Source organism: Panonychus citri, unplaced genomic scaffold, assembly GCF_014898815.1.
Source record: "Panonychus citri isolate SS breed McGregor unplaced genomic scaffold, ASM1489881v1 Contig00129, whole genome shotgun sequence".
NCBI classification, from domain to species: domain Eukaryota; kingdom Metazoa; phylum Arthropoda; class Arachnida; order Trombidiformes; family Tetranychidae; genus Panonychus; species Panonychus citri.
Genome location: NW_026515534.1, coordinates 140,121 through 153,730, shown reverse-complemented (window position 1 = coordinate 153,730; position 13,610 = coordinate 140,121). Strand labels below are relative to the sequence as shown.

The 13,610-nt window shown below is 31.7% G+C and overlaps 3 protein-coding genes and 1 long non-coding RNA gene across 6 annotated transcripts; 2 read left to right on the top strand and 2 right to left on the bottom strand.

Moving 5' to 3' along the window:
- Positions 1-96: 96 nt before the first annotated feature.
- LOC128390853 (tRNA (uracil-5-)-methyltransferase homolog B-like) lies at positions 97-3,024 on the bottom strand. Its single transcript, XM_053350627.1, has 2 exons — positions 2,134-3,024; positions 97-2,074 (listed from the first exon to the last, which is right to left on the bottom strand). Exons 1-2 carry the CDS (start codon positions 2,773-2,775, stop codon positions 1,382-1,384), a joined length of 1,335 nt encoding a protein of 444 aa, XP_053206602.1. The 5' UTR covers positions 2,776-3,024; the 3' UTR covers positions 97-1,381.
- A 101-nt stretch (positions 3,025-3,125) lies between these two features.
- On the top strand, positions 3,126-7,681 carry LOC128390849 (V-type proton ATPase 116 kDa subunit a 1-like). Of its 2 annotated transcripts, none has more exons than XM_053350620.1 (5): positions 3,126-3,425; positions 3,512-3,590; positions 3,682-3,908; positions 5,153-5,271; positions 5,455-7,681. In XM_053350620.1, exons 1-5 carry the CDS (start codon positions 3,309-3,311, stop codon positions 7,448-7,450), a joined length of 2,538 nt encoding a protein of 845 aa, XP_053206595.1. In that variant the 5' UTR covers positions 3,126-3,308; the 3' UTR covers positions 7,451-7,681. The 2 variants fall into 2 exon arrangements, with proteins under 2 accessions (XP_053206595.1, XP_053206596.1); XM_053350621.1 differs by lacking the exon at positions 5,153-5,271 and adding an exon at positions 4,676-4,764 and having other exon boundaries at positions 3,127-3,425.
- A 7-nt stretch (positions 7,682-7,688) lies between these two features.
- Positions 7,689-11,449, bottom strand: LOC128390859 (carbonic anhydrase 1-like). The gene is made up of 7 exons (XM_053350633.1): positions 10,623-11,449; positions 10,412-10,438; positions 10,156-10,323; positions 9,286-9,440; positions 9,130-9,222; positions 8,407-8,634; positions 7,689-8,255 (listed from the first exon to the last, which is right to left on the bottom strand). The coding sequence occupies exons 1-7, from the start codon at positions 10,909-10,911 to the stop codon at positions 8,052-8,054; spliced, it is 1,164 nt and encodes a 387-aa protein (XP_053206608.1). The 5' UTR covers positions 10,912-11,449; the 3' UTR covers positions 7,689-8,051.
- LOC128390863 (uncharacterized) lies at positions 11,013-12,991 on the top strand. 2 transcript variants are annotated; one of them, XR_008325711.1, is made up of 5 exons: positions 11,013-11,154; positions 11,260-11,462; positions 11,750-11,987; positions 12,102-12,370; positions 12,458-12,991. It is a non-coding gene; the product is annotated as an uncharacterized LOC128390863 (long non-coding RNA). The 2 variants fall into 2 exon arrangements; XR_008325710.1 differs by having other exon boundaries at positions 12,102-12,991.
- Positions 12,992-13,610: the final 619 nt, after the last annotated feature.

Below are 13,610 nucleotides of genomic sequence, written 5' to 3'. Positions count from 1 at the left end.
GTCAACAACAATTAAGATTTTCCTCTCTTGGTTGTTCTTTAAGGTTTCATTTTGACCATTCCGAAGGTGTTGATGTTAATTGTCCGTTGTCCATGGTTAAAGTAAATAGGAAAATTTATTCAACAATTACTAGATTATTGTCTTCGGTCCGATTAACAATTAATACACGATGAAAAAGTGTAAATCTGTTGATGGTTAACCTTGGATAACAATCAACGCTTGGTGAGATTCAACCGGATGAACAACATGAACACCTTATTGTTTGTCTCTTTGCCCATATCTTATATATGCTTTAGCTGTTCATCATTTCGAGTTGGTTGCGAAAAAAAGTTCTACTCCGTATTTCTTGGACATGACCTCGAAAATATTACAGTTTGATATATGTATCATGTTTCTGATCCAATGATACAGGAAAACTGGACAAACGATTAATTTGTTTATCTATCGGGAAAGAGTCTTAGTTCAAGTTGATGAGAATTTGTGAGAGAGAGAGAGAGAGAGAGAGATTCAAGGTTCGATCCATCGAGTTGATACGTTTTCGAGCTTTCATCAGGCTTTGGTTCCATTTCTTTGGGTTTAATTGTTTTTTAGTTTGTTTGTTGATTTCGCTACTGTTTGATTAGCCAGTGGAACAATAGATTAGTTCAATCGAAATTGATTAAAATGAATTAAAAGTTAATCTTTGATTGTTTAACGGTCGCTTAGAGTGAGGGAAATTCTCAAGGTTCAGATCAATTAACCATCAGAATTTTTCAAATAAAAATCAGTCGCCAATGTGGAAGTCGATATTAATGAGGTAACCATCCATATAGCACAATCATGTAATTCCCGAAGTTGATTTTCTTTTGTATTTGCCTTCACAATTTAAATACGAACATCTTTGTGTTTGTATTTTCTTTTCCTTTGAGAAAATTTATCCATTCATTATCTCTTTGTTGGGAACCATTTCCTTTTAGCTTTTTGGAGTAACCATTTCAAGGAGACTAATTAACCAAATTGGTTACACTTAATGAATCTCGGTAATCATGTAACCTAAATTTTACAATGGAGACAATGTCAATGGACTAATTAAGACTAGAAATTTGAATATTACATCAATGGATTAACATGAAAATAACATTGACGTTTAGGATTGGGTAAAACAATCAGACATTTTGAGATGATAATCAGTGGATAATATAAATAATAATATTTGCATAACTAATGTGAAAATTTATAAATATTCATTTCATCATGGATCAGTCAACAGGGAGAAAAATTGTTTTATCGTTTCCGTAATTAACTATGGACGGTAAACAATTGTACTTTATGAATATTAATTGTTCAACTAGATGGGATAATTATTGTCAATAAGTTTCGTCCATGGGTTTCAATATGTATCTCACTGGAACAGAACGATCTCTTTTCTTTCAAAAACAACAATCAATTCTTGATGGTTTGTTTGGGGAAATAGATCAACAGGAATCGCGGTGATCGGATTAAAATGGCCTCCAAGAATACCATCACCAGGTCTAAATGATTTACATAAGTGGATAAAATTTGAAATGGCGTTCATACTATCAGGTTTACTTGATAAATAAATGATCTGTTTGATTGCATCAAATTCCCGAAGTAAACTGAGAACCGAGTTTGTTAGTCCACCACGTTTTGGTTTAGTAATGATGATTATATTGTTTTCCATTGACAATTTTTTAAACAGGTCAGGTAGAATGTCCAAAATGGAACCGGCGAAAAATTGACAGTTTGAGACACCATTTTTGTGAGCATTTCGATAACAAGTTTCAATTGAATCGATTGATGGATCAATCCCGAAGACCTTTTTCACCTTAGAAGCGATCGGGATAATTGCTGTTCCTATTTCACAGTTTAGATCAATAATCACAGTATTTTGATCGATGTTTAACTTGTCGAATATACTCTGATAGAGAACCTCAGTTCCAAGAGTGTTGACCTGGAAAAATGAATCGGGTGAAATATCAAAATCATGGCCCAAAATTGTCTCATTTATCGTTTTGTCACCAAGTAGTAATTGGAAAGGAGCTGAAGCATTGGTGCATCTTTGAGCTGGACAAGACTAGAAAATAAGAATAAGAATTAATATTCTTTCAATAGAATAAGATTGTGAAATTTTACCTGAAAATATAATGACTTTAGAGATAATTGTTCAGAATTTCGACTGAAAAAATCTGACAACTTTAACTTTTCCTCGTTGAGCTCATTTGGTGTAAGTACTTTTGGATGTAAGACACATATCGCCATCAAATCGTCTTTCTGATTACTTCGAACAATAAAACGTCTCCAATTACCGTTTGGTTTATCAAAATGAGTACAAATTCCTAATGAAGATTCAGATTGAATGTATTGTTGAAACTTTTTCGCTGCCATTTTGTGAATCTCTTTAGTGGTTACCGTTAAATCGGGCTCGATACAATAAGTTGTCTTTTCACTTAGAGAACTGGACAAGAATCCAACAATCGGTGTTTGACCATCACTACCAGGCCAGATTGAGAATTCATCTTTATTACGATATCCACTAATGACAGGAGATCTTTTAATTTCTTCCAATAAACATGGTAATCCACCAGGATGAATTTTTATATCTCTGTTAAGTTTGGAGATTTTTTTACCAACTACCGAGAGAACACTTTTGGCAATCAATTGTTTCTTAGCCAATTGAGCTTCATAATCTAAATTAACCATAGGTGAAATTTGATTATTTATCAAGTGAAGAGCATAATTAATTTGATTTGGAGCAGGTAAACGACGAGAAACCATAATTGTAATCTAAATCAAAATCAAAACAAACAAAAACACTGAACACAAATTCACCAGAATTTATTACAGAGAAAACAAAAATAATCCTCCTTACAAGAACAGACCAGTTGAAGGACAACTATAATTTCCAATAGAGGTTAAATTACATTAGTGAATTAAAAAAGATCAAGAAAACAAAGACAATTAAATCAATTAATTAAATTGAAATTCTAAAGATGGAAAAAAAAATCAAAAAAAAGGAAAAACATGCTTGTGAATTTAGTTGTTTCGGTGATCAAGAGATGGCAGCAAAAGCGAATTTAATGTTCGTCCGTTGTCATGACAACTGATGAGTAAACTTCTAGTCTCCTTGATTATTGTTAAGGTAAATACGCCTAATTGTTATGGTTTTTAATTAACCTTAATCTTTGTTAATTAACCTTTTCCTTATTTAATTAACTGTGATAGAAATAATTTTGACCTTTCTCTCTTCATTTTAGTTGTTTTAGTATATTCCATTTGATTGTGAGTTTGTCTGCAGAAGGAAAATCAAAATGGGCTCTCTCTTACGTAGTGAAGAAATGAGCTTATGTCAACTGTTTCTCCAGTCTGAGGCCGCTTATTTGTGTGTTGCCGAACTCGGTGAATTAGGCTTAGTGCAATTCCGTGATGTAAGTATATTTGTTGATGATGGAATTACAGTTTTCATCATCCTGCCTGTTATTTTTTCTCTCTCTCTCTCTCTTTGCGAATTTAGCTTAATCCGGATGTCAATGCATTCCAAAGGAAATTTGTCCTTGAAGTTCGTCGTTGTGATGAAATGGAAAGAAAATTAAGTTAGTAGAAATTATTTTGTTCTTTTTATTTATTCTTCCATCAATTTCACCTATACTTTTAACTCCTTCTGTTTTCTATTTTCTTCTTCAGGAGTCCTTGAGAAGGAAATTAAAAAAGATGAGATTCCAATGTCAGAGATGGGAGATATACCTGATGCTCCTTTACCAAGAGAAATGATTGAACTGGAAACAACATTTGAGAAACTTGAAAATGAACTGAAAGAGGTCAATTCTAATGCTGAAGCATTGAAAAAAACTTATCTTGAGTTAACTGAATTGAAACATATTCTCCAAAAGACCCAACAATTCTTTGATGAGGTATCTTATTTGCTTAACCTTCTTTATCAAAGCTTCTCCTTTCGTTCCCTATCTATCAACAAGTCTCCTCTCTCTCTCTCTCTCCTCTCTATCTTTCCAATAACTACTTTTCCATAAACTCTTCAGACCATTCAACTTCTCCTCCCCACCATACCTTATCTGTGCATTTTCCCCACAGAAACATTGAGTTCTAATCATGTTTTAAACAATACCCCGCTTTATTTGCATCTAACCAATCAATCTTAACAACAATAACCTTGCAACCTTATTTGTTGCTTCAACACTGATTGTTTACTTGGGTATCATTAATAGCTTTGAATGACATAGAAAACCAAGATTGAAAAAAAAAATTCAATCTACCAGTTAGTTTATCATCTTGGTTACCGATGCTAATCAATTTAATTCTCTAATAATTATAATCTTACAGTAATGTATGCCTTGTATCCTTTGGGTCGATAATCTAGATTCTAATACTATTTACATATTAATTGCTTTTGGGTCATTAGTTTAACACTTAAGAAGATTAATTTTTTTTTGTTATAATGAATAACCGTTGTTTGATTTTCTCCTCATGGAACTAACTCTCTCCATATATTACTAATACCCTGAATTTAACTCTCTCCCTGTCTCTTTACCTTTGCACTAAAAACATTTCCTAATTGCTTCCAATTTAAAATTATGATCACCTTGTTCCTTTCCTATTCCATTTGTTTCCTAATCAATCATACTTTATGTGAAAGCTCATCGTGAAAGTGAAATAATTACAGATTCAAGAATCAGGAATGGGTGACGAATCGACTCAACTACTCGGAGAGGAGGGATTACGTGCTGGTGGACAAGCACATATGAAGTTAGGGTAGGTTTCTAAGACCCATGGTATCGACTTCGGCATACACAGTCTATATAATATTTACACTTAAATCTAAATAATATCAAGCATTTTCTTTATATGGTTACCCATCTATCGTGCTCATTATCTGTTATCAAATCGCTTCCATTTTTTTTTCTGTTGCTTTATACTCATACAAATCTATCACAAACATATACATAATATCGCTTTTAATTTAGATCAAGAAAAAAAACAAACAAACGTTTTACTAACTTAGTTTAATCGCTTCTCCATCAATCACTAATCACCATTTATGATTTTCGCTTCTTCTTTTATTCGCAATTATTTGTTATTCTTTTTTGTTTCAACAATTTTAAATTTTGATTTGCATATTATTTAATCTTATTAACCTCAGCAAACATCTGATAAAGGTGTAAGGAGTCGCAGGTTTAGTGAGGTTCAACATTTTAACGCTGCGATGAACACTTATTTGAGCTCTGAAGGATCTCCAGAGCGTTTTGAAACCGATTTGGGGTATGAAACAATGAAACGATGATTTATTCAACATATTTAGCCCAGAATATATTTTAATTTTATTCTCTTTGTTTTTATTGATAAAACTGATGATATATATATATAATAGTTATGGTTTAATAATTCATCTTATCATATGATAATTTTTAATATATGTAAAATTTTATTATTCTATTATTTTAGATTCTTAGCTGGTGTTATTTTACGAGAACGTCTTCCCGCTTTTGAACGGATGTTATGGAGAGTCTGTTTGGGTAATGTCTTCCTACGTCAGGCCGAAATTGAGAAACCATTGGAAGATCCAGTTAGCGGTGATCAAGTTTACAAATCGGTGTTTATTATTTTCTTCCAAGGAGAACAACTCAAGACTCGAGTTAAAAAGATTTGCGAAGGGTTTAGGGCCACTCTTTATCCATGTCCTGAAACTGCTGTTGATCGGCGAGAAATGATCGCTGGTGTTGTTACTCGAATTGATGAATTGAACACTGTTCTAAAGCAAACAACTGAACATCGTCATCGTGTTTTGGTTGCTGCCGCTAAACATATCAAGAATTGGATTGTTAAGGTTAAAAAAGTTAAAGCGATTTATTTAACGTTGAATATGTTCAATTTGGATCTTACTAGAAAATGTTTAATCGCTGAATGTTGGTGTCCGGTTGATGATATGGAACGAATTCATATTGCACTTAGAAGAGGAACAGAGAGAAGTGGATCATCTGTCCCATCGATTTTAAACAGGATGGACACTAAAGAAATACCACCGACTTTTAATCGTACTAACAAATTTACCCAAGGTTTTCAGAATTTAGTTAATGCCTATGGAGTTGCTGCTTATCGAGAAATTAATCCAGCTCCATTTACCATAATTACTTTTCCATTTCTGTTCGCTGTTATGTTCGGTGATGCAGGTCATGGCCTATTGATGGCACTTTTTGCTCTCTGGTTGGTTCTCAAGGAACAATCATTAGCGGAGAAAGTTAAATCCAATGAAATATACAAAACTTTCTTCGGTGGAAGATATTTAATCCTGTTGATGGGCATTTTCTCGATATACACTGGCCTTATTTATAACGATGTCTTTTCAAAATCTTTGAATCTTTTCGGCTCATCTTGGAAAGCATCTCCGGTACCTTCATCAGGCTTATATCCGGAGACTTTCATGTTGGATCCCCAGAAACAATTCACTGGAAAACCTTATTGGTTTGGAATGGATCCTGTATGGGCAGTTTCAGGGAATAAGATTCTATTCCTAAATTCATACAAGATGAAACTTTCCGTTCTTCTTGGAGTTGGTCAAATGTTATTCGGTATAGTCCTTAGTTTCTACAACCATCGTTACTTTGGTGACCGAATCAATATTTTGTGCGAATTTATCCCTCAAGTGATCTTCCTGTTATCCATCTTTGGTTATCTTAATCTTCTTATTTTAGCTAAATGGATTACATATGATTCCACACAATCAGGTTGTGCACCATCAATTTTGATTACATTAATCAACATGTTCCTTTACAAATATCAAGACACTCCTTGTTCATTAGCACCAATGTACTCGGGGCAACAATTTATCCAAACGGTACTTTTATTCACCGCTCTTGCCTGCATTCCATGGATGTTGATATTCAAGCCTTACTTTTTAAAGAAACGTCATGATGCCCAGAAATTGGCATCAATTCATTCATCTAACACCGAGAACCACAATGGCTATAATGCTGAAGGCGATGTTGCCGTTTCTATTGAAACAGATGCACCAAGTGCAGGAGGAGGAGGAGGTCACGGTCATGACGGTGAATTTGACCTGGGAGATGTAATCATCCATCAAATCATCCACACCATTGAATCTTGTCTTGGATCAATTTCCCACACCGCTTCTTACCTTCGTCTTTGGGCTTTAAGTTTAGCTCACGCTCAACTTAGTGAAGTCTTATGGACTATGGTCTTGCAAATTGGTCTATCGGGCGCTAAGATCACCGGAGGTTTTACCATGTTCGTTATTTTCTGTTTCTGGGGATGTCTAACAGTCGCCGTACTTTTGCTCATGGAGGGTTTAAGTGCTTTTCTTCATGCTCTCAGATTACATTGGGTTGAATTTCAAAGTAAATTCTACAAAGGTGATGGGTACATTTTCCAACCATTTTCTTTCGAAGTGATTCTCAATAATGAAAGTGAAGAAGTCGCCTAATCATAATTGCTCACCTTCCATCGACTATAATCACATTTTGTAACTAAGAATTCTGGTCTCAAATTTTTTCGATTGTTTTACTTACCCTTGTCACACCTTGTTCATTATTCAATCTCAATTATTATTCTTGTAACTATTTATTCAGGAGATTTAAAATGAAATCAAGAGTCTTTATTGTATTTTCATCGTATGCGAATCAAGAATTAAAAAAATGATCTTTTGATTATCTTAGGTCATGTCTTGATTTTTTCTTCTTTATTTTAATTGTAATCAAACAATCAGAGGAATCTGATTGTTGTGTTTATGAGATAAAATCAAATTACAATTTTTATTGTCAAAAAATTGATTGTTGATTGTTGATCTCAATTTGCTCAACATTTTGATTGTTTACAAAAAAAAAGCAAGATTGTGTATCGATTATATTAAAGTTTTAACTTTGATCACAATCAGAGTTAATGATAAATTAAACAAGTTAAATTTGGCGATACTTTTCATTGATTCCATGGTAAACTTAATTGCTACCATTGGTTAGGACAAAAAAAAGATTAGGATAAAATTAGAAGACTTGTTGATTATCGTAGTTATTATATTATGATTTAAGTTAAAAAAGATCTCTCAGTCCAATGACTCTGCCAATCATTTGTATTCTAGATAATCCATTCGGATGCAATTTAGTTGGATATTGATTATTGGTTGATGTTGATGAATAGACGATCCGTTCGTTAATTGGTTGTAATTGCCTTGTAACTGAACCCATTTCAATGGTGCATTTTTTATCCTGAAATAAGTTCCTGAACTTGGTAATCTTAAATTGTCAATCATAAATCAAGAAACAATAAGTTAATTTAGTTAAATATAAAATAATAATAAAAAAATGAAACAATTAACACTTCAACGTAAAAAATGGAAATGTCAAAATATCGTTAATTGTTTATTCTGTCAATTTGTTAACTAACCTGTTTTCTTCCGATGTTTTGTGAATTTTTGAATACGATCCAGGTAACCGATTCAGAACAGGGTGGAGTTGTTAGAGACCCTTGATATTGATAATATTTATCAATACTTGATGGTAATAATTGCAATAAATTTAATCGAGCTCCAAGTTCATATCTTAATCCACCACATCTGATTTTTTCCAATTTCCTAACAATATCTTCAAGCGCTGGATTGTTACTTTCAGAAATCTAAGGGAAATAAATCAAACAAAGATAAATTAATGAGCTGTAATAACAATTAGTTGATGAAAAGATTCAATAATTTAAATCTCATTACATCGATAAAGTTAAAAAAACAATAGAACACATAATATCAATATTTTTAATTGTTCTTTTTTTCCCATCAATCATTTCCTTGAGAGAAAATTATTATTTTCTTTGAAGAAATTGAATTAAGAGAGAAGCTTAGATTGAGAACGGAAATTATCAACATGCACAATTAGCTACAGAATTGGTTTTGTCTTTAGCGATAAAAAGAAGGCGCAAAAAGAAAACTAGGAGTCAAAATTTTTCTCTCTAATGGAAACTCAATCATCCATCATTTAGGTAACTATAAAGCGAATGATAAATTAACCATGGGCAATAATTCATCCCGTCAGAATAATCAAGTATCCATGTAACAAGGTTTCTAACGATTGCTTATTGATCATGTTTGAATTCATGTTAATTATCATCTTTGCTCACCTTAAATAATGTAGCAATAACTACAAGTCCATCGGGTTTGGTTGAAGCTTCATTGAAATCTCCATATTTCTTATTGTAATGAACAAAATGCATCTGAAATCAAGGAAAAATTAGTCAAGTTAAATGATCAATTTTAATCAATTTCTATCTTCTTACCTCCATATCGTAACGTTCATTGTTAATTGCATGTTCCGATCCTTGTTCAGGCTCAGTTCCCCAGTGGAAATGTAATTGAGTAAAGTGATAAGCTTCATTGTCCACAAAAGGTCCAGTAACTATTGGACCTTTGCCTTCAGAAATTGCGAGTTCAACTGAAAAGAGGAGAAAAATTTGAGTTAAATGGACAAAAAAACATTTAATTTACTCAATAAATTAAAACTATTGGTTGTAAACTTGAAATTGGGTACTAATTGCATTAGATTTCGGTAATTGTGCAAAACTTTTAAGATCAATTGTCACCTTAGTAACATTTAACTCACTAACTTAGGTGAGCAATTATTCAGATTCAGAGTTTCAGAAAGATTGATACACCAACTGTTGTATGTACATGATAATTTGATGTTAATTGCAATCCTTTTCAATGACTGAACTGATAATTAACTGAGAGTCAGTTTTGTTTCAACAGTTCAGTAAAAATAATTGATAAATCAATTTGATAATTAAAATAAGTCAGTTCATTCAAATTATTCCGATTTACTGAAAGTAAACCACAACATTCAGATCACTTTGCAGGTTTTAATTAGATAACAACACTGATAACCTCAAATCTTAATTGCTGGAACATAATTGCAATCAAAGATAAGAAACACAAACATGGGACTTGAGAAAATTGACCATTACAATAATGACCACAACAAAACAATACGACAAACTATTAATAGTACAAGAAGAAATTAACTGACTAAAGTCAATCAAAGTGGAGCAGTGTAATTTGGAAATTCACAACAAGTTGATCACAATTAAATCTGTTGAAACACCAACACAATTAGACACAAATTAAAGGTAAATAAAAGTGATTTAACTAACCCGATCTTCCAGTGTTTTTAATTTCCATAGAACGACAACAAACTTCATAACTTGGATCAAAAAATATCTCGGTAACATCATCTTTCTCAGTTAATTGCTCATCAATATTGATTGGAGATTGATTGTTACCACCACAGTCTGGGTATAATCTTTCCCATTCCTCTTGTTCTGGTTAATTAAAGAATTAATTTCACAAACAAAAACAATTAAAGTAAAGAAAAAGGAATCAATTAATTAGAAAGAAAAATAAACTCACCTTGATAAGTCCAATTGGCGATGTCCACTTAATCATAGAGAAGAATAAAAAATCAACCAATAGGAGAGAAGAGAATAAAAAAGAAATAGAAAAGAACAAAAAATCTTAGACTTTCACATGTTTACACTTGTTAATCATCGGTTTTTCTTCTGGTTAATTATTTTCTTTTTCTGTTAATTCAATTAACTTAATTGTTTAAATTGTATCTTACTTGCTGGTTTTCGTTCCTTGTCCTCGTAATCAATATGATCGGGATCTAATTTGTTGTCTTCTTCATCTACAGTCTCTTCAATCCGATCGTAACCTGTTCCTATGTAATCAACATCATCGCCGCCATTACTGTAACGTTTTAATTCATACAAGGGATAAAGTGGATTAGTCAAGATGTATGGTTGTTCATCAGGAAATTGTCCCATCACACCAATAATCTGATGTAACCATGATGCCGAAAGACTGATGATTGTGAACAGGAAGATTAGTTTTAAATTGCTGGTCCACATTGATTGAAGATTTTGAGATTATATTAGGAAATGGTGAAAACACAAAACCCGATGAGTATTGAACAGAACACAAAGAGAATTATTTTTTTTTTCTTTCCTTCGTTCACTTGTTGATTATTTACTCAAAATAATCAACATTTAAAGATGAATGGTAATGGTGATGATTGTTTAATTGTTTCTCCTTATATTGTTATAAGATGTAGAATAGAATAATTTGAATAATATTCTTATTCTTGTGATCAGGTAATTCCTTTTGTTTTCACTTTGTTAAACAATTTTCATTCTTTCAGACTAATATATTTGTTTAACTCTTCCTTTTTTTTCTTTTGTTTTACTCTTCCCATTTAGATACTTGATATATTAATTGTTACTATTGTTGGATATTACAAATCACTACTGGTGATGGAGACTGAATCGAATCCGATGAAATTTTCTTAGTTGAGTAAATTGTCACGCGATTTTTTTCTGGCCTAATCAGCGAGATAAACGTTTAACTTACACCGAAAAGTAACCAAGAAGCGAAACGATGTAAAGATTAGAAAAGAGGAAAGGTAAGTGAAAGTGTTTAGATTTTATATGAGAAAATGATAAACATGAAAAGTGAGAGTAAAATGATGAAGGAGAAGGAGGTTTACAAGATGAAGGTGGGAATATGATTTATGCAAGTTGTGAAATGGTTTGAATTGTTGATAATTACTGACAAATTGTCATCAATTGTTACCTTTCTCCATTTCTCCCTCTCTAAATGGTTTGACACTTATCATCTGTCATTACCTTTAACTACAATCAATATCTCTTATAATTGAATTAACTAATTGGCAAGATGTTTTTCTTTCAGAGCAACAATCAATTCTTTGGTTAAACCTTGATCTTGAATCTAACAGGATTTCCTGACCCATGGAAACAGAGGAAATTGAATTTTACATATTAATTAATTCCCTGGAACCCTTTCACTGATGATTAAGTTTTTGCTGATCCTGAAGATAATTTATCTGCAATTAACTTACTGGGATAATTTTTTCCATAATTCCAACAATGTATTCCAATAATTAGTTGGAAATTAATTATAATTAATGGTAAGATTGACAATCAAATTTTGCAATAGACTTGAGTATAAACTTTTATTAATTATTCTATTATTAAACTAATATAATAGTTTAATTTAATTTAATCTCTTTTTATTGTTGCAGGTTGTGAAATTTTAATTCGTTGATTGTTATCTTTAGATTTCATTTGATCATTAGTTGAATTTTAAATGGAATCGAACAAATTTCTCCTTGGAAACTTCATCATTTTTTAGGTTAATTAGGCCTAACACTCGGATATCAAAATTTAAATAACTAATTGTCCATCTTGATAATAAGTTAAACGGATTTCTTACAATTAAGTGATTATCAGAAAAAAAGTGATTATTGATGCATTGAAATTTGAATAATTTAATTATTATCATATTCCTATTGTAAGTTATTATTATTAATCCATTCTTGTAGTGGTAATAACAATTAAGAGTATTAATTGTTAATCGTTTACATTTAACCAACTGTAGTTTTTGTCCCTGACCTCATACAATCTCAATAAATTAGGCGATAATCTTTTGATAATGTTAATCATTTTGGATCATGATGAACCAGATAAACGTGACAATCCAGTAAACCTTTTCAATCGGATTTAATTGCAGCACTTTCCATCAACCTCAGGTCATAAAGTAAACCCGTTGAGGTGATAACCTGTCACTTGATAACTAATACATATCTCTTGAATTGCTATTCAACTTTAATTCATATTTAGTGAAAAACAATTAAAACCATTTTTGTTGAAAACAAAAGTAATTGCAATTACTTTTATTCCTGTTAATTGTACTTTGGCAATGACATTGAAACGAGTGGATTGAACATATCATCATGAAAAAAAAAATCAACAAAGATTTAGATCATGTGCCACCAGATCGATCAAAACTAATTCACAATCAAATTGGAAAGAAAAGTTTATTTGATATTGACAACACTTAATTGTCTTTAATTATCTTCACTTATTAGAAGATAAAAAGTTGTTTCATGATTAAAAGTGATCGGCCAAGAAATCAGTTGACCAAAATTGATGAATTATCTCAACAAGTTGATTGTTTTCAACATTGGTTTAAATTTTTGTTGACCAAATCTATGGTCTGTCACCAAAAGAGATAAACTAATTGCGATTAATTGATCGTGAGATGCATAAATCCACACTTAACTGACATATCAAAATGAAATAAGACACTGATCGATGAATGGAACTAAGTTTTGCTCGAACCAACTTCAAATGTTCAAATTTCGAAGCTTCGACTTGAGCGTTTCTATGGTACTGCCATCTCTTTTTACAGAAACAAACTCCTTCAAAAGAGAGACTTTCATTAGAGATTCAATCAAAGACTAGCAAAACACAATCTATCCAATCTAATACTTAATTGTAATCTCTTCTAATTTTATTACTCACCAGTATCAGTTTCTTATTCTTTTACTCTAGATTAATCTGTAGTAAGAATTGAGCTTATTAACTTTATGGGTTATGAAAATTTATCAATAAACACATTCGACTTGTAGAGCGGGAGATTCGAAAGGGTTAAAATTAATCAACAATTGATTATATATTCAAAGCACTTTTATTGATGATTTTTATTATATTAGAAGATAAAGAATTTCATTATTAAATTGATACTATTT

Bases quoted from the DNA above. Each gene is read 5' to 3' on its own strand.
- LOC128390853 (XM_053350627.1), bottom strand. From the start codon at position 2,775: ATGGTTTCTCGTCGTTTACCTGCTCCAAATCAAATTAATTATGCTCTT. The intron at 2,075-2,133 runs GTAAAATTTCAC...CTTATTTTCTAG, and splicing joins TAAAGTCATTATATTTTCAG to TCTTGTCCAGCTCAAAGATG.
- LOC128390849 (XM_053350620.1), top strand. From the start codon at position 3,309: ATGGGCTCTCTCTTACGTAGTGAAGAAATGAGCTTATGTCAACTGTTT. The intron at 3,426-3,511 runs GTAAGTATATTT...TTGCGAATTTAG, and splicing joins GCTTAGTGCAATTCCGTGAT to CTTAATCCGGATGTCAATGC. The intron at 3,591-3,681 runs GTTAGTAGAAAT...TTTCTTCTTCAG, and splicing joins TGAAATGGAAAGAAAATTAA to GAGTCCTTGAGAAGGAAATT.
- LOC128390859 (XM_053350633.1), bottom strand. From the start codon at position 10,911: ATGTGGACCAGCAATTTAAAACTAATCTTCCTGTTCACAATCATCAGT. The intron at 10,439-10,622 runs GTAAGATACAAT...TCTATGATTAAG, and splicing joins CAAGGAACGAAAACCAGCAA to TGGACATCGCCAATTGGACT. The intron at 10,324-10,411 runs GTGAGTTTATTT...TTAATTAACCAG, and splicing joins CGCCAATTGGACTTATCAAG to AACAAGAGGAATGGGAAAGA.